The sequence below is a fragment of the Macrobrachium rosenbergii genome, chromosome 27 (assembly GCF_040412425.1).
Source record: "Macrobrachium rosenbergii isolate ZJJX-2024 chromosome 27, ASM4041242v1, whole genome shotgun sequence".
Lineage (NCBI taxonomy): Eukaryota > Metazoa > Arthropoda > Malacostraca > Decapoda > Palaemonidae > Macrobrachium > Macrobrachium rosenbergii.
In genome coordinates, this window is record NC_089767.1 from 25,449,117 (window position 1) to 25,465,832 (window position 16,716).

Genomic DNA, 16,716 nt, shown 5'->3' on the forward strand with positions numbered 1-16,716 from the left:
ATGAAGTCTGCCGCTCGCAGGTTGTTTTAATGTCTATTCGTGCGTATAAGGTCTGGCATGATTGCTGAGATTTTTGACGGTTTTATTTATTTTTTTACGTTTAAAGAGAGTTCCTAATGATTATCATTATTGCATATATTTTGATGTTATTGTTTTTTCTTCTCTTCTTTTTTTTTCCTTTTAAATATCTCGTGAAAAAAGTATGTTCGTTTCTCGCTCTTTTAACTGCAAATTTATGACAGGCCATAAAAAACAAGCTATATTCATTTTATCAGCACAATTTTAGGTTCCCTCTGGGTTTTCGTGGTAGTATGGACTATGCTGGCTTTGCTAGGTAATCCGACAGGATGGGTCAATTCATTCCTTGATCTGATTCAAGCCTGAAAGAAAAGATAAAAGTTAAGGACAGTAGAAAGAACGGGGTGTAAACCAAGCGATAAAACAGCCATAATGGAGGGGTTGTTGCTGTTGGTTTGCTGAGTCCAGAGGTCGACATCAGGCCTCATATCCTCTTCAACCTCTTACTATGCTTACCGGTCGCCTTAGGGCAAGAGCCCAAACTGACGAAGAGGCGTAGTAATCTAATCCAACGAGCACAAAAGTTGCCAGTAGAAAGAAAGGAATTTTGGAAGTCGGTCAGTACTGATATCTACCTAAAGCAAGGTCATTCTGTGGCAGATATCAAGAAAATCTAGAGAAGAGATGAAAATACTGCTAGCAATCACGAATGAAATAAAAAAAAAAATAGAACGCTTAAAATAGGAGGCAGGTACACTTATAGTTCAGACGCTTACTAATAAGGAGAACAGAAAGTTTTAGTAATTTAGCCGAAGAAAAAAGATCTATACCTTCTCTGCTTTTTAAGGGCAAAATCAACTATGTGAACTTCATGGTCTCTAGTTGGTCAGTGGGATTTAAAGTAACCAGGCCTTATGCCAGTTCAGGTCCTTGCACAGGGGCGACTCGTCAGCAAGGTGCTCAAGTGAGTAAGGGACCTGGTGTCTAGCAGACCTCTAGGTTCGCACAGTCCAACCGAGAGGCACGATCTCCCCTCTGAAAGTTTTGCAGTAATCTGAACGTCTAAAATGTTGATTGAAGAAAGAGGCTGTATTTTATCTCCATCAGAAGAAAAAGACATTGCTGGCCCCACAATAAAATGCTCTTTCAGGATCGGAGTTATTTTCTGTGCATTTAGACCAAAAATGTTTCTTTTTTACTTTTTACCTATTTCTGTGCAAGGAATTTATGTGGCATGTAGTGGTAGTTACTAATTCCATCTGAAGTATCCCTATAAGCAGAGTTACTATTTCTTCATGAGTAAAATGCTTGTCATCCAACTCAGTCTCGCTCATTCACCCTCTTTTTCTTTTCCATTCATCAAGAAAAAGACACGAGTACGATAATACTTATGATATAAATAGGCAAATTAAAAAAATGACAATAATAAAAATACAAAAAATATACGAAAACATACAACTAAAGAAATAGCATATGGCGCCTTGATATCCAATCGGAAAGATTGAGACTTTTCGTTCTTTTGTGTGTGTGTGTGTGTGTGTGTGTGTATTTCACATATGAATATTTTCATTCCAGTGAACTAACTCCTCTTATTTGTAAATGTGAGCATGCAGGCTACGGGGGAATGAAATACAAAAGCCAAAGTTGTGTGCATATTAAAGATATGTTGCTTTTTGAATTGTATAATTTGTCGTCGATTGAATGTTATTAATTTTATGCATATGAAAAGTTTGCCGATTATTGAAAAGGAGAGAGAGAGAGAGAGAGAGAGAGAGAGAGAGAGAGAGAGAGAGAGAGAGAGAGAGAGAAGAGCTGGTGAAATGGTCTGTATTATTATTATTATTATTATTATTATTATTATTATTATTATTATTATTATTATTATTATTATTATTATTATGCAGAAGATGAACCCTATCCATATCGAACAAGCTTCCAAAGAATATGGTGTTCATTCGAAAGAGGTAATAGAAGGTAATGGCAAATACAAAAAGTTATTAGAAAACCAGATAAATTAACAAATTAATAAATAAATAAAAATTAAAATAAAATATTAAATGATGAATGCATTTGAAAGTTAGCGTCAAATAATTCATTGAAGGAGTAAAATATAAAAGCTGAATAAAAAAAAAACTTATAAGAGAGGAAGAAATTTAATTACCGGCGAAATACAGGGAAACATATAAATGCAATCTCCAGATAACTTCAAACTCATCATTATGCAAATACCAGAAGCAATACATTTATTAATTTTCTTTCAGTCTCCTCCCGTTGCGGAAAATCAACTTGGCAAATTCTGCTAATCTAATATAGTTTTCTGATTTCATATCGTAAATAAGTAATGAGGTGTTTTGAAAAAAAAAAAAAAGCGGTAATTATTACTGATAATGGGTTTTTGAAAGGTATCTCGTTGTTTTATGAACATTTTCTATTCAAATAGACACTGGTTCAATGACTCGAGAAAGTAGCTGGTAGGAAAAAACCTGTGAAGGACTTTTCAGTAAATTTTCAGATTTTTACATTATTACCTTTGATGATATACAGTATATATACATATATATATATATATATATATATATATATATATATATATATATATATATATATATATATATATATATATATATATATATATATATATATATATATATATATATATATATATATATGCGCGCGTTTGTGTGCGTATAATAATAAAAGTACCACCGGATTCTTGTGTATAACTTGTTTACTGGTAAATATTTACATATTACTTTTAATCTCGAGTACTAAGTACTCGAGATTAAAAATAATATGTAAATATTTACCAGTAACCAAGTTATACGTAAGAATCTTGTGGGTTTCTCTTTCCATCTTCAGAAGAAAACTGAAAGTAGTTTTTGTTTGGTTCAAAAGTACCACCGTTATCAGGCGATACTAAGCACGGATTCATATAATGACCTAAAGCTTATTTTATAACAACTGAAGTTACCTCTAACCCGTTTATGGAAAGAAATTACCAAATATAATACTATTTCCTCTTAAAATGATTTCCTTGCTCTGTCTTTAATTTTTTTTAATTGTCCGATGAGTCAGATCTGATATCCTGAAGAGCAACTGGCATTATTGCAAAACGAATATTTTGTTATTAGTAAGTACTTATTCCTGCCCCTGACTTCTGATTTTATCCTAAGCTTCCGTCTATTAAGGGTTTCTTCAATCTCTAACGTTGGTGTCAGACATTTATTTCTTTTCCATTTGTTTTTCCTCCCCGCCGAGTTTATTTCTGATAACGATTAAGCATAATATCGGAGAGGTCAAAAATAAAAAAAAAATAAATTCATCAAATCTCAGTTGAATCTTTATTTCTCAAAAGCCATTTGTCCCCGTTAGGTATATATTGCTTCCTCAGGGGACTCGACTTCGTGGGATTTCAGTGACGTATTCATCCCCTGTGTTTGCTGTTGCCGTGTCCTAACACTTGATCTTTTTAGAGAAAGCCAAGTTAATCCCCAGGCTGGAGATGCGATAAGCCATCTTGTATACTCAGTCCTATTCAGTGTATATGCACTGTTTATATGTCTGCTTTTGAAGTTTAGTTGAGTTTTTAAATTTTATTATTTTTTTTCCGGAATGCATAGGAAATATGCAGTGGCTGAATAAAAGAAAACGATGCTTTATATAAGTTAAATGTTAATAATGACCACAAGGAAAACTTTTGAGAAAATGAATAACATGGAACGACTGAACTGATTATACGAGAAATAATGCAAGGGTGAGATTTTATATTTATCTGTTGTTCGAAAGTATCATAATTGTAGTACGTCATGTTGTAATTTCGTTTGCTAGATTTTCAAACAAATCTTAATATTTAGGCTTTGTTAACAATACCAATTCAAAGTTCCCATTAAGGTAGCTTAGCAAGCTGATGTTCTCGTGTAAAATTCATTTTTCATTTTTATCTTATTACAATTACTCATATGTTTCGTCTTGAGTTGAATGATCTTCTAGTAGAATTTGTTACCTTTAAAGATCGTTTAAAATTTAATCAACGTTGCTCAGAGTCCGTGGGAAGCAGCACTATTTTCTTCGTTTGGATTTCTTGCGAAAATTAGTCGGAGTTCGGATATATTTTCGACGTTCGTGTTATGATTCTCCAGAGTTCGAGTAACCTTTTGTCAAAGTTTGTCTGGAGATTAGATAAGGATTAGAGTTTGAGTAACTTCTTTTCAAAGATCTTGTGAAGCTTGTTTGAAGATAAAGATGAATTCGAGATTTAAAGCATCGTTTTATATCTGATGGTAACTAAGTATACCTTGGTTTAACAAGGCCACTGGGCTGATTAAAAGCTCTCCTAGAGCTGGCCCGAAGAGTTAGATTTATTTTACGTGGCTAAGAGCCAATTGGTTACCTAGCAACGGGACCTACAGCTTATTGTGGAATCCGAACCACATTATAGCGAGAAATGAATTTCTATCACAAGAAATAAATTCCTCTAATTCTTCATTGGCCGGTCGGAGAATCGGACGCGGGCCCAGCTGAGTGCTAGCCGAGAACGATACCAATGCGTCCAATGGTAACTACTCATTATTCCCCGTAGGGGGTTAGTGCCGTCAGTGCACCTCAAGCGGTGCACCGTAGGCATTACTTAAGGTTCTTTGCAGCGACCGTCCCTTCGGCCCCGAGCTGCAACCCCTTTCGATCCTTTTACTGTACCTCCTTTCATGTTCTCTCTCTTCCATCTCGTTTTCCACCCTCTCTTAACAATTGATCCATAGTGTAACTGCGAGGTTTTGATCCTGTTACACCTTTCAAACCTTTTACTGTCAATTTCCGTTTCAGCGCTGAATGACCTCATAGGTCCCAGCGCTTGGCCTTAATTCTATATTCAGTTCGGTTCAACTACCTCTTCATTTTAGGTATTTGTATTTTAGAAGAAGCTATTGTTAGTGGTAAGAAGGACTGTGCAAAAGTACTTTGCAACGGCTTTTTCCTTCGTACTCTCATTTCTCGTAAACAAATTAATGGAACGAAAAAGTCCATTTGTTTTCGAAGCAGTCTGTTTTCAGCATGATGTTTCGCTTTCGTAATTGTGAAACACTGGTATACAAGAATTGCTTATGGGCAGCGCTAATGAGCGATTTAATTGCCTTCATTAATTACGAATAGGTTCAGGAAGAACATGAGGAGAGACAAATTAGGAATAATTTTGCAGGGATTGTTTATACTTTCTTTTGATGAAGCAAATGAATTGGAAAAGGGAACATTAGCCACATGTTTTGCTTTCTGAAATTAGACAGATAGAAGAGGCGGGGGCGGGGCGGGGGAGCTGGAGAGGAGGGAATTTCCCAACTCCAGACAGACAGACAGCCAGACAGACAGGGGAGCGTCTGCCAGCTTACAGTTAATTCATACTTTTGACTCCTCACTACCTATATTTGACATAAGAAATATCTTCAGCCCATTTAAGAGGAAAGTAACGAAAAGGGTAGGTAACATTTACACACACACACACACACACACACACACACACACACACATATATATATATATATATATATATATATATATATATATATATATATATATATATATATATATATATATATGTGTGTGTGTGTGTGTGTGTGTGTGTGTGTATAAACACATACCACCCTTTTTACTGAACACATGTAAAGATTATTGAAAACCAAAAACTGGTCAGAGTAGGTGACATTCCAGTCTTTTGCCCTTTCATGACATCATTTTTTTATGATGCAAATTCCTACGGAATGTCTTACATTTCACTCAGTTGTAGATTAAAACAGAAGAGAAATTTATATTATTTAATTTCTTTTAGAGACAAACTTTGCTTTTCCAAGAGAAAAAATGGCGTCCATTGAGGACTGAAACGATTTCTGTGTAACGAAAAAAATTGTGTAAGTTTCATGCCGTCTAAGAATGTAAAAAAAAAAATGAAATAAGAATAAAGAAAAAGAATACTTTAAAGAAAGTGGTGATCCCATTTTACTTAATCAGTCGAGAAGAAAGGCGACGATACAAGGCACTTTTCATGTGGAACAAAAATTCGTTTAATAATCCCTCCGTCTTGTTTACGACTATCTTCAAAATATTTAGGTCAATTTCAGTTGATCATCATATCGCCTATTGAAAATGTTTCTTTCAACACAAACTTCTAATAGGCTCTGAAATATTGCCATGCCATTCAACAAATAAAGATTATCCGGAAGTAAGATCTGCCTTCATGTCAGGTCATTGACCCGAGTCTTACAAAAGATTTCTTTTCCGTTCGTACCCTTTCTTTTTCTTTCAAGGAGTGCTTTGGAGATATGTGACGAAATCCTCCCCCGCCCCCGCCTTTTTTTAAATCTTATTCTTCCTCTCGTAAACTCTCCCTTGAGAGTTATTTTGCTGATGTCTGTATGTACGTATGTGTGCATGTTTGTTGATAGAAATCGCAGGGTCCCACGAAAGCATTCGGGGAAAATTTTAGGTTCAAACATTTCTCTGAACACTCGTAATGAAATCAAATAATCATAGTTAAGCACATAGTTATGTAGCGTTCCATCCAAAGCAAACACAACTTACACACACACATATATAAACATAAATCAAATATATATCTATATATATATATATATATATATATATATATATATATATATATATATATATATATATATATATATATATATATATATATGAATATATATTTATATACATATATATATTTACATATATCATATATATATATATATATATATATATATATATATATATATATATATATATATATATATATATATATATATATATATATATATATGCACGTTTCCTCTTGTTCTTCCATTATAACTAATGCTTTCACGTTGTCGAAAATTTTCCACTCCAAGGATATTAATTGTATGACTGTGTTTCTTTGAATATTTTGGCTTTTATGTACCGTAGAAAAAGACTGTTTTTATAAGACAACGTTTGAAATGCCTTCTTTTAACCTATTTGAACTTTTATGTTACTAAGGATCCTTTTCATATGACACACCAAGGCGCGTGTGTGTATGTGTGCGTGTGTGTGTGTGTAAAGGCTATAAATGGGAAATTTGTATCCAAATCTTATAATCCCGCAAAACCGAACCATTCTTTCTTTGTTCTTATTAACGATAATTGATCCAAAAGTTTACAAAAATTAATACGTTTCGAACAGAATTTTCGGTTTTATATTCTGAGAACAGCAATTAAGGCATACCAAAAAAAAAAAAAAAAAAAAAAAGAGGAAATTCCTTCCCCTTTCAGGCTTTGTCAAACCCCTTTTTGAAGGCTTTTCGAATCTGTCCCTTTTGATTAACGCCGGCCTATTGTCTCCTTTACACGAGTACTTTTGTTAATGGCTATTGTCGGCGATTTTTCTCAAGGCGCTGAATAACCCGTAAGGCTCCAGTACTGCACCTCTTTGAAGAGATCACTGTGAAGGGTTATCATTTTGTACTTAGAGAGAGAGAGAGAGAGAGAGAGAGAGAGAGAGAGAGAGAGAGAGAGAGAGAGAGAGAGAGCCAAAGTGAATGATAGATGTTATGAAAGTACTAAATGGCGAAAAGCAACAGAAGTTCCCCTTAGACAAGATTTGATAGGCTCGTTGCCCCCTGCCTTCCCGTACGTCAAATTTTATTTCTCTCTTCAATTTCACGCGTAATGTAGCAAAAAGAATTGGATTTCTTAGGAGATACGTCTCAGACTTAGGATTTTATATTTCTTTATCCTCGTTTTCTCTCCTTCGTTTACCAATTTTGAAGTTACTGATTTTTCCTCCAACACAATTTGTTTTGCGCTGTGGTGGCGGGAGTTTCATTCCGAGAGCATCGCTTGGAAGCATTTCAAGGATGTGTTTTGTTCCAGTTTTCTGTCTCTTCCTTGTAGTTCATGAGGAAATCTATGCTGTTTATATAGTGTAAACTTATACTAATACCGTTTATCTGTTACATCATTGTCTAATACTACATATTTCCATTTTTCTGTTTCGTCCTGGCCTGATACTACAAGCTTCCGTTTTTCTGTTACGTCATGGCCTGTACGAAAGTTAGGGCTAAATTGTCTTTTTTCCCCTTTTGAATGAGTAACCAATAATGGCAACCCTTATGTTCAAAAGCATTTTATCCCTGCAAAACCTGAGGCTGCCAGTGGTACTTCCGTGTAACAACTTAATGGCTTCCTCCTGCCATGTGAGAAACTCAAACAGCCGTCCGGGAGTTTTCTTTGTTATAAACTAAAAGCCGTGAAAATCAGGTAAATAATCCAAGCAATCGTCTTTATCTCCTTATATTCTGGTAAGGCAACGGGATACCATTAGGCTAACTGTCACATTCCATTCCCTGGATTAGCTGACAATGTGATTCACATAGAGCAGCAACGGCTGACTAGGTCGTTTCGTACATAATCTGTCTTAATCATTACAAATTACGCTTTCCGTATTGATCACGGCCAGTCATTACAGACCACCTTGTAAATGTGGCCTCATTTGCTATACCAAAATGACTGGCAATCGATAGTTAATTCTCTAATCGATGAGTTTGTGTAGTGAAAGACTTTACAACCTCTACCAAGGATTTTTCCAATCGACAGCGTCTTCAGCCAAAACATGAAGGTTGGCTTAATAACAATATAATTCATTTACGGCAAAATGCTTTAAAGTAAACAGACATACGTTCCATGAAGATATTTCATTGAATCTCAATGAAGCCTGTAAATCACTAAAGCACTGTTAAGTTTCATCAAGGGGCCGTTATTTCCTTACGGCATCAAAGCGCATTCAATCAACGTGCCGTAATCCCACTTCACTTATTTAAAATAGCTCGTATGTGTGACATGCATTCTAAGGGTAACGTGATTCTTTCATTATGATACTGAAGATACTGAATGGATATTGAATTGATGCTACGGGCGAAGAATTTAATCTATAACTCATGCGGGAAAAAGCTATAACACTCTCAGAGAAATAGTGAGAGACGGGAGAGCCTGGAATAACGAGATAGTGTATTAGGTGGAGAATCGGATAAGAAAAGAATGAGAGTGGAGCTAATCCGGATGAAAGGCCGTTATCGCGAAATGTACACGAAAAAGCCGTCGGCGGACAGTAACATAAGGAATTATTATTTGGTTGATGTGTCTGCTAGCTGAAGCTCTTGCAATTCCGAACGTTTAGTGTATAGGCATCAAGAATGCTGCACGGCTTTCGAAGTGTTGAATGATTTTCACTTATTTTTCTGGCAGTGGATTCTCACGTAAATTCCGGTCTTCGTAGCGTTTGTCTAAATGAATGCGTTTCTATAATCACGTGTTTTTGTATAGTTTGTGGTTCTCATGACGATGATGACGGCATACTGCGCATCGAGAGCTGATTTTACAACTTCCAAAAGACTTATTTAGGAATTTCGGATTCAGAAGCTCTGAGAATGTCAGGATTAGCTATTGTGAATTTGAAATTTATCATTAGCCAACAAAATTGACCGATAGAACTCGGTAATCCCAATTTGTCCAGGTGGCAAGGAACCCGACTCATTGTTAAGGAACTGCACTAGTTATTCATATAAATTCATAGAAAAAACAGGCAATTATGTATTTTTCCATTTTGGGTTTCTATGTACATTCCTGATAATCTTATTCAAACTGATTTCAGTGGTTCCATTAAAATAGTTAAAGAGAAAGTCTTTACATACAAGCTTCGTAACCGATGCATTGGTAGCATTCAGTCTTTTAGCTAGCTAACTGACAGCGGAGAGCTGACAATTAGGACTGAGTTCAGGAACATGTATTTCACGTCTTTACCTGCGCCGTTATTGTTGCTTTTAAAGGCACAGATCTATGGCGGATAAGTAAGTGACGGTAACAAATTGGTATGAAAAGGAAGACTAGGATTTTGCTGGTTAGCCAGTTTCACAACTTGCAAACTGACAATAAGTTTGATGACAACCCTGTCAATGATGATGGCTGAATATCTGAGGATAACTGGCGCTTATTTCAACAACGATTAAGAAACAATTTCAAACGGCATCATGAAAGAAGGTACTGGGCATGTGGTGGTAAAATCCCAAACTTCAGGTACTTAATTCACCGTCATCATTATCATGCCCCTTTTTCCTTGCGATGCAAAGGGCTTCTGTGAAAAGCTGTTTTTTTCCTTGCGCTTTCAGAACTGCAAATTTCCACTTATCTGATTTTTGTTCTTCTAAGAGGAGAACAGGTGTAGCGGAATCTCATAAACAAATTTTGAAATAAGCTGACTTTTTTTATGATATAAAATAATTTGGTTAATGTTACTTGGTTAAATGCATATTGACTCTTCTGTGAAATGAGATAAAATCTGTTCTTGGCATCTTAAGGAAAAAGTCGTTGTCCCTTTGTTGCTTCCAACAGTTTTTGAAGAAGTTAGCGTCTTCATGCATTTCCCGTTCGAAAATAGTTTATTATTATTATTATTATTATTATTATTATTATTATTATTATTATTATTATTATTATTATTATCAGAATTTTACCTTAACTGTTTTTCCTATAGTTGTCTCAATTGAAACAATTTTTTGGAAATATTCACGTGCATGATAATAGGTTAACTAATATGTTCTATGACCCGTTGCTGTATCAGGATTATTTTACATGCTTACAGAAAATAAGACACAGAATTGCATGAAAAACCTGAAAAATATACAACATATTTTACTAAGTGAAGGAAGAATTTTCCGAGACTTATGGGAATGAAACACACCAATTACAAGATGAAGAACCAGTATTATAAGACGACTGTGGCACTTGAAAAAATTATGCAGGTTAACTTTTAACCTACAAAAAAATAATAAGTTATTGATTAGAGCCCAAAAGCACTTGATTATTGGATTCTCTTTATAGATGGGCCAACGAGACTTTTCTTGGAATACTAAATCATGGAAACAGTATCCTGTAGTTGATGACCAATTTACAGTTATGGTCGGTGTTAGCCAAAAAAAAAAATTAATTTTTTTTAAACAAAAGAGGCGCCCACAAATATAGTTAACTGACCCAACGAGACTTTTCTTTGAATGTGTGGTTATGAAAACGGTATCCTGTAGGTGACGAATTTACAATTATGTTCTTGCCCCAAAATATTGAAATTTTTTTTTAAACAAAAGAGGCGTCCAAAAGATATGGTTAATTGAGCCAACGAGACATTCCGTTGAATCTGTGGTTATGAAAATGGTGTCCTGTAGTTGATAATCAATTTACAAATATGGTCTTGGCCAAAAAAAATGTTAACTTTTTCATCAAAAGCGTCCAAAAATTATGGTTAACTGAGCCAATGAGACTTTTCTTTGAGTCTGAAACTAAGAAAACAGCATCCTATAATTGTTGACCAACTGATAGTTATGGTCTTGGCCAAAAAAAATTAAACTTTTTTCAACAAAAGAGGCGCCCAAAAATATGGTTAATTTTATTGCTAAAAGGCTGGTCAAGACTGGTAGCCCATAAAATAAAAACATGGAGACTGAAAGTCAAAATCTTAAACTAATATCTTACCTGACACACATGAACCGGAAAACAAGATGAACGCCCCTCCAGAAAAGTATCTCACATTATCTCGGTTAATTGGCCACGCAAAGGAAGCCATTAAGCAACTTTAAAGATTACTGAGATAAACTTCTATGCGTCTTCGAGGTTTTTTTAAGTATCAAATTAAATGACATGTCCTGGAGAGATCATATGACGGCTTTGGTAAATTTAGTCCACAGAAACTTTGGATTATTTCTGGTATAAAATTTCAGTTAAAAAATATTATGTGTATAGAGAATCTTTTTAAAACAATGAACTGGTTTCCTTTTATTTTGGCTCATATTTTTACCCATATTTTAATTACCATCACGTAGCTTTTTTTTTTTAGTTTGACCAGAACAAGTTACGTCTGTTATCAAGTTCCAGTTAAAAAACTTTTTGTTTATCAGTATCAGTAATTTTTATTTTTAAACAATGACCTTCTTTTCATTTATATGGTCTTATGATTTTGCCCCTTTTGAAATTGCTCACAAAGAGTCTTCCAGGTTTTTCTGGTTAAATGGAGTTTTTTTTTTCTTCTATGAGATTAGCAACAACCTTTGTCCACTACTGGGTTTGGTGGAGATTTTAGCTCAAATCCTCCTTTTTCATTAATATCTCCATTACTTGATCAAGGAATCTCTCTCTCTCTCTCTCTCTCTCTCTCTCTCTCTCTCTCTCTCTCTCTCTCTTTGTTCTTAGTCCTAGTTTTTGAAAGCTGAGCTCCCTATCAGTTATGACAGGTCATCCAAGCCATTTTTATTTTCCTTTTACGCTTCTTCCTTTATAAAGTACCGAGTTTTTTGCTCGACTCTGTAAAGTAAAATGACAAATTGATTGGCGAGTAATGGAGAGCCTGAAAACATAGCCAGTACGCGAAGACTTTAAAAATAGGTCACATTAATTTATGCTGATAAACTAAGTGCTTTGGGTCATTAGCAGTAAGTGATTAAAAAAGAAATCAAAAGGATGTGAAAAGAACTGACAAGCCTTTAATTGAAAAGATTTAAGTATTGTTTATTAAAACAGATATATTCTTCACTAGAACCCCCAACTCACAAGCATCCCTCACAAAAAGGAAACAAGTAAGCCCCACTGTGTGGAAAGAATCTATCATTGGCATTCATTAGGGCATTGCAAAGTAGCAAGGGTGCAGTGTCATATATTTGATTTAATATCGTGTTGAATGACTTAGTAATTCACTGTTGATAGCGCTAATGGATAATGCAGTGTATTAGTATATTATGTAGTTCATTTGTAGCACACAAATATGGTGTCACAGAAATCTAAAATTTCATAGGTAATTTAACAGCCTTACAGAAAGTCTCGTGTTAGAATGTATATATCAGTTTCTTAAATAATATATCACCATCTATACTTTAGACTATTTTAATTTTTTAATTGACTCAACATAAAATCATAGTCTATAAGCTCATTTTACGATGAATACAATGAAACTAAACTAAATTTTATTGAAGGAAAGCGAAGCTTATACAATGAGCATATAGTAATCATCAATATCTGAGAACATTTATCGATATCCTTCCATTTTTGCCCCTTCAAGTAAATATATAAGTATTCGGCAGATTTGATGATGATAAAAAAATCGGTATGGATAAATTTTAACATACTAACTAACAAGCGCCATCAAAGCAACGCAAAGTTATGATTGACACATTGTATCCTTTTATGATCGAATATGTGAGCTTCACTTTGCATTCTATTTTATAAAAATCATTTCATTATATTGGTGAGGATTCCTCAAAAAATAAAATCTTTTCCCTATCTGGAATAAATTTTCAAAAGTGAAACATACAGAAAAACTTTTTTCAAAAGGGAAACACCTTTTCCAAAAGAGGAACAAAGAGTGAAAGATTAATTAATATGTGTAGTACTTAGAACAAAAAATGACAGGGATACAAACTGTAAGGATTCCTCAAAAAAATCTTTTCCCTAACTGGAAAAAAATTTTCAAAAGTGAAACACAGAAAAACCTTTTTTTAAAAAAGGGAAAACCTTCTCCAAAAGGGGAACAAGAGTGAAAGATTAATTAGAATATTTATAGTACTTAGAACAAAAAATGACAAGGGTATAGACTGTAACGGGATAAAACACCAATGTGTTGAAGAGCCCATTATAAAGAGATTTCTGAAACGGGAGAATCTTTGAAAATACCAGTGACTGAACTTGTTATGAATTACGTTGCAGAAATCAAGAGTCTATGTGCTATTACAAACATTAAGAAAATTTATGAATTACGGTGCAGAAACTACGTTCCTATGTGCTATTACAAGCATTAAGAAAATTTGTTATGAATTACGCTGCAAAACTGCATAATTCTATGTGCTATTACAAACATTAAGAAAATTTGTTACGAATTACGCTGCAGAAACCACGATTCTTTGTGCTATTACAAGCATTAAGAAAATTTGTTATGAATTACGCTGCATAAAGCACAATTCCATTTGTTACTACAAACATTTTGAAAATTTGTTATGAATTACGCTGCAAAACTGCATGATTCTATGTGCTATTACAAACATTAAGACAATCAAAAGAAAAAAACTGAAAGAAGGATAACTAAGATGAATACGAATAATAAACACATAACCTGAAGGTAGCTGTTGATGATGATAATTAATCTAGGAATTATATGGGCAAGCCATACTTAACGAGGCTTGGTATTCATCTGCAGCTTGAGGGTTGACTCAGAGTTAGTGGTGTATTGTCATTTCATTTTAGTCTATGTCAAAATAACCTAAATTTTTTTATGGTTGACTTACGACTGCTTAGTGTCATATTTACCAGACAGGAAAAGTCGAAGGACATAAAAAAATAAATAACTGAATATATGAATAAATAATTTTCTAAAATGTCAGTTCGTAATATATATGAGCGGCTCATTGGCCGTTTCTCTGTTACTGATTTTTTAATTTCATGGGGAATTAAACAGAAGAAATGAATACTTCATTGACTCGTATTGTTACTGAGAACTCGACAAAAGACTGGAATCTACTGGTGACTGAATTTTTACAACAGATTTAAATCGACTTAAACGGACTTAATCAAAAAGTTGTGTCTCCGTCGACTAAAGTATGTTACTGAATATATTGAACACAAGAGAAAACTCTAACGCTTAGTTGACCGAACGGAATAAAACGGCAATGGTAATAGTTAAGATAAGACGGTAACAATAATTATAAAGTTAAAACACAATCATTTATGGACAGATAAGCAGTGTATGGCTTCACCAGAGTTTATCGTCGAATGACCAAGATTTCATTTATATATATATATATATATATATATATATATATATATATATATATATATATATATATATATATATATATATATATATATATATATATATATATATATATATATACATATTATTTTGTTCTGTTCTGTGGAAAACTCCTTTCAGTCAATGAATGAATCTTGTGTCCTTTTGTTTATCCGGAAATTCACAATATTATTTCACAAAAAAATAACTATCAATATTTTGAAGAACACAAAAGAAAAGTAGTCACTACAAAAGTATATCCATTTATAAAATGGTTTTCGAAAACGATGTACAAAATTGAAAGAAAATTCACTACATTTTGTCACGAAAAATCAACGAATATTTTGGAGACTACAAAAGGGAAGGAATCACTACAAAGTTTAACCATTTTATAACTAAGTGAAAAATCCGCCGAAGTTTCTTCGGCGCAATCGAGTTTTCTGTACAGCGTATAATGTTGTATGAGCCGCAGCCCATGAAACTTTCACCCACGGCCCGTTGTGGCTTGTCCTATAGCGTTGCCAGACGCACGATCATGGCTAACCTAACCTTAAATAAAATAAAAACTACTGAGGCTAGAGGGCTGCAATTAGGTATGTTTGATGATTGGAGGGTGGATGATCAACATACCAATTTGCAGCCATCTAGCCCCTGCAGTTTTCAAGATCTGAGGGCGGACAGAAAAATTGGGAACGGACAAAGTCAATTGATAGTCTCTTTTACAGAAACCTGAAAATGGTTTTCTGAAAGGATCTAAAAGACAGTTCAAAAAAATTCGCCACAATTTTTTGTTCACAAAAAACCACTAATAACTGAAAGAACAGAAAAGGAAAGGAGTCACTTCGAAGTATATACATTTATCAAACGGTTTTCAAAATCGACATCCAAAATTAGTGACAATTATAGATGTTGTGCATCGAAATGAAATAAAATTCGTCACTGCTCACCAAAAATCAACGAATATGTCGAAGACTACCAAAAGGAAAGGAGGCGCCGTAAAATACATCCATTTGTTTTTCGAACGCGTCATAGAAAGCGACTGAAAAGAGCGTCGAAATTAAACGGAATTATCTAAAAGAACAGAACAGACTATAAAAAAAGCATCTAAATACCAAAATAAAATCGCTATTACTCACGTTCTCTGGCAGCTGCTGTATAACCATCTGTTGAGGAGGGAAACCCGCCGAATTGGGCAGCACGGGTCTTATGGCCTCGATGTACTGTGGTCTCTGAAGGGCCGAGTGAGGCACCGCGTCGGCGGGCATCATCACCAGGGGCGTGAGAACCGGGAGCAGGAGGAACAGGAGGAAGGGTATCGAGCAGCGGGAATTCGCCAAAGGGCAGCAGCGCGAGCGAGCCCCTGCACCGACAGTAGTGCTTCCTCCGGCCGAAGAAGTCGTAGATCCTCCACCTGCCCTCCCGTTCATACTGGCTGGTGGGGAGACTGTGGCCGATCCGGCGTCTGCCAGCTGGTATTGTAGCTTCCAGAGCCTAGAAAGAGGGGGAGGAGGAGGAGGAGGAGGTTGCGTATATGGTCGGGAGGAGGAGGAGGTGGAGCCGACTCTCAGAAAGTCAGAGAGAGAGAGAGAGAGAGAGAGAGAGAGAGGAAGGGAGAGAGAGAGAGATGGGGTGGGATGTGAAGTCAGCAACGCCCACTTAAGCGCTTTGCTTTTTCTTTTTGACCGAAGCACACTGCGCAACAGTTTGGTTATAGCAAAAGGGCTTATGGATTACATTAACATTTTTGCAAGTGCTCTCTCTCTCTCTCTCTCTCTCTCTCTCTCTCAGTGCTAAAATTAATTCTTTTCAATGTGACCGCCTAGTTAATTCACGAGCAGTTGCAGTGATAAACACACACACACATGCGTGTATATATATATA

The 16,716-nt window shown here is 35.0% G+C and overlaps 1 protein-coding gene across 1 annotated transcript in view; it reads right to left on the minus strand.

Annotated features, from left to right (window-relative positions):
• The window catches only part of AstCC (Allatostatin double C), a 49,833-nt gene extending 33,448 nt beyond the window's left edge, over window positions 1–16,385 (minus strand). Inside the window, exon 1 of the mRNA XM_067129166.1 lies at window positions 15,972–16,385. Coding sequence (XP_066985267.1) covers window positions 15,972–16,262 — 291 coding nt within the window. The 5' untranslated portion in view covers window positions 16,263–16,385. The remainder of the gene's footprint in view (window positions 1–15,971) is intronic.
• Between the last annotated feature and the right edge of the window lie 331 nt (window positions 16,386–16,716).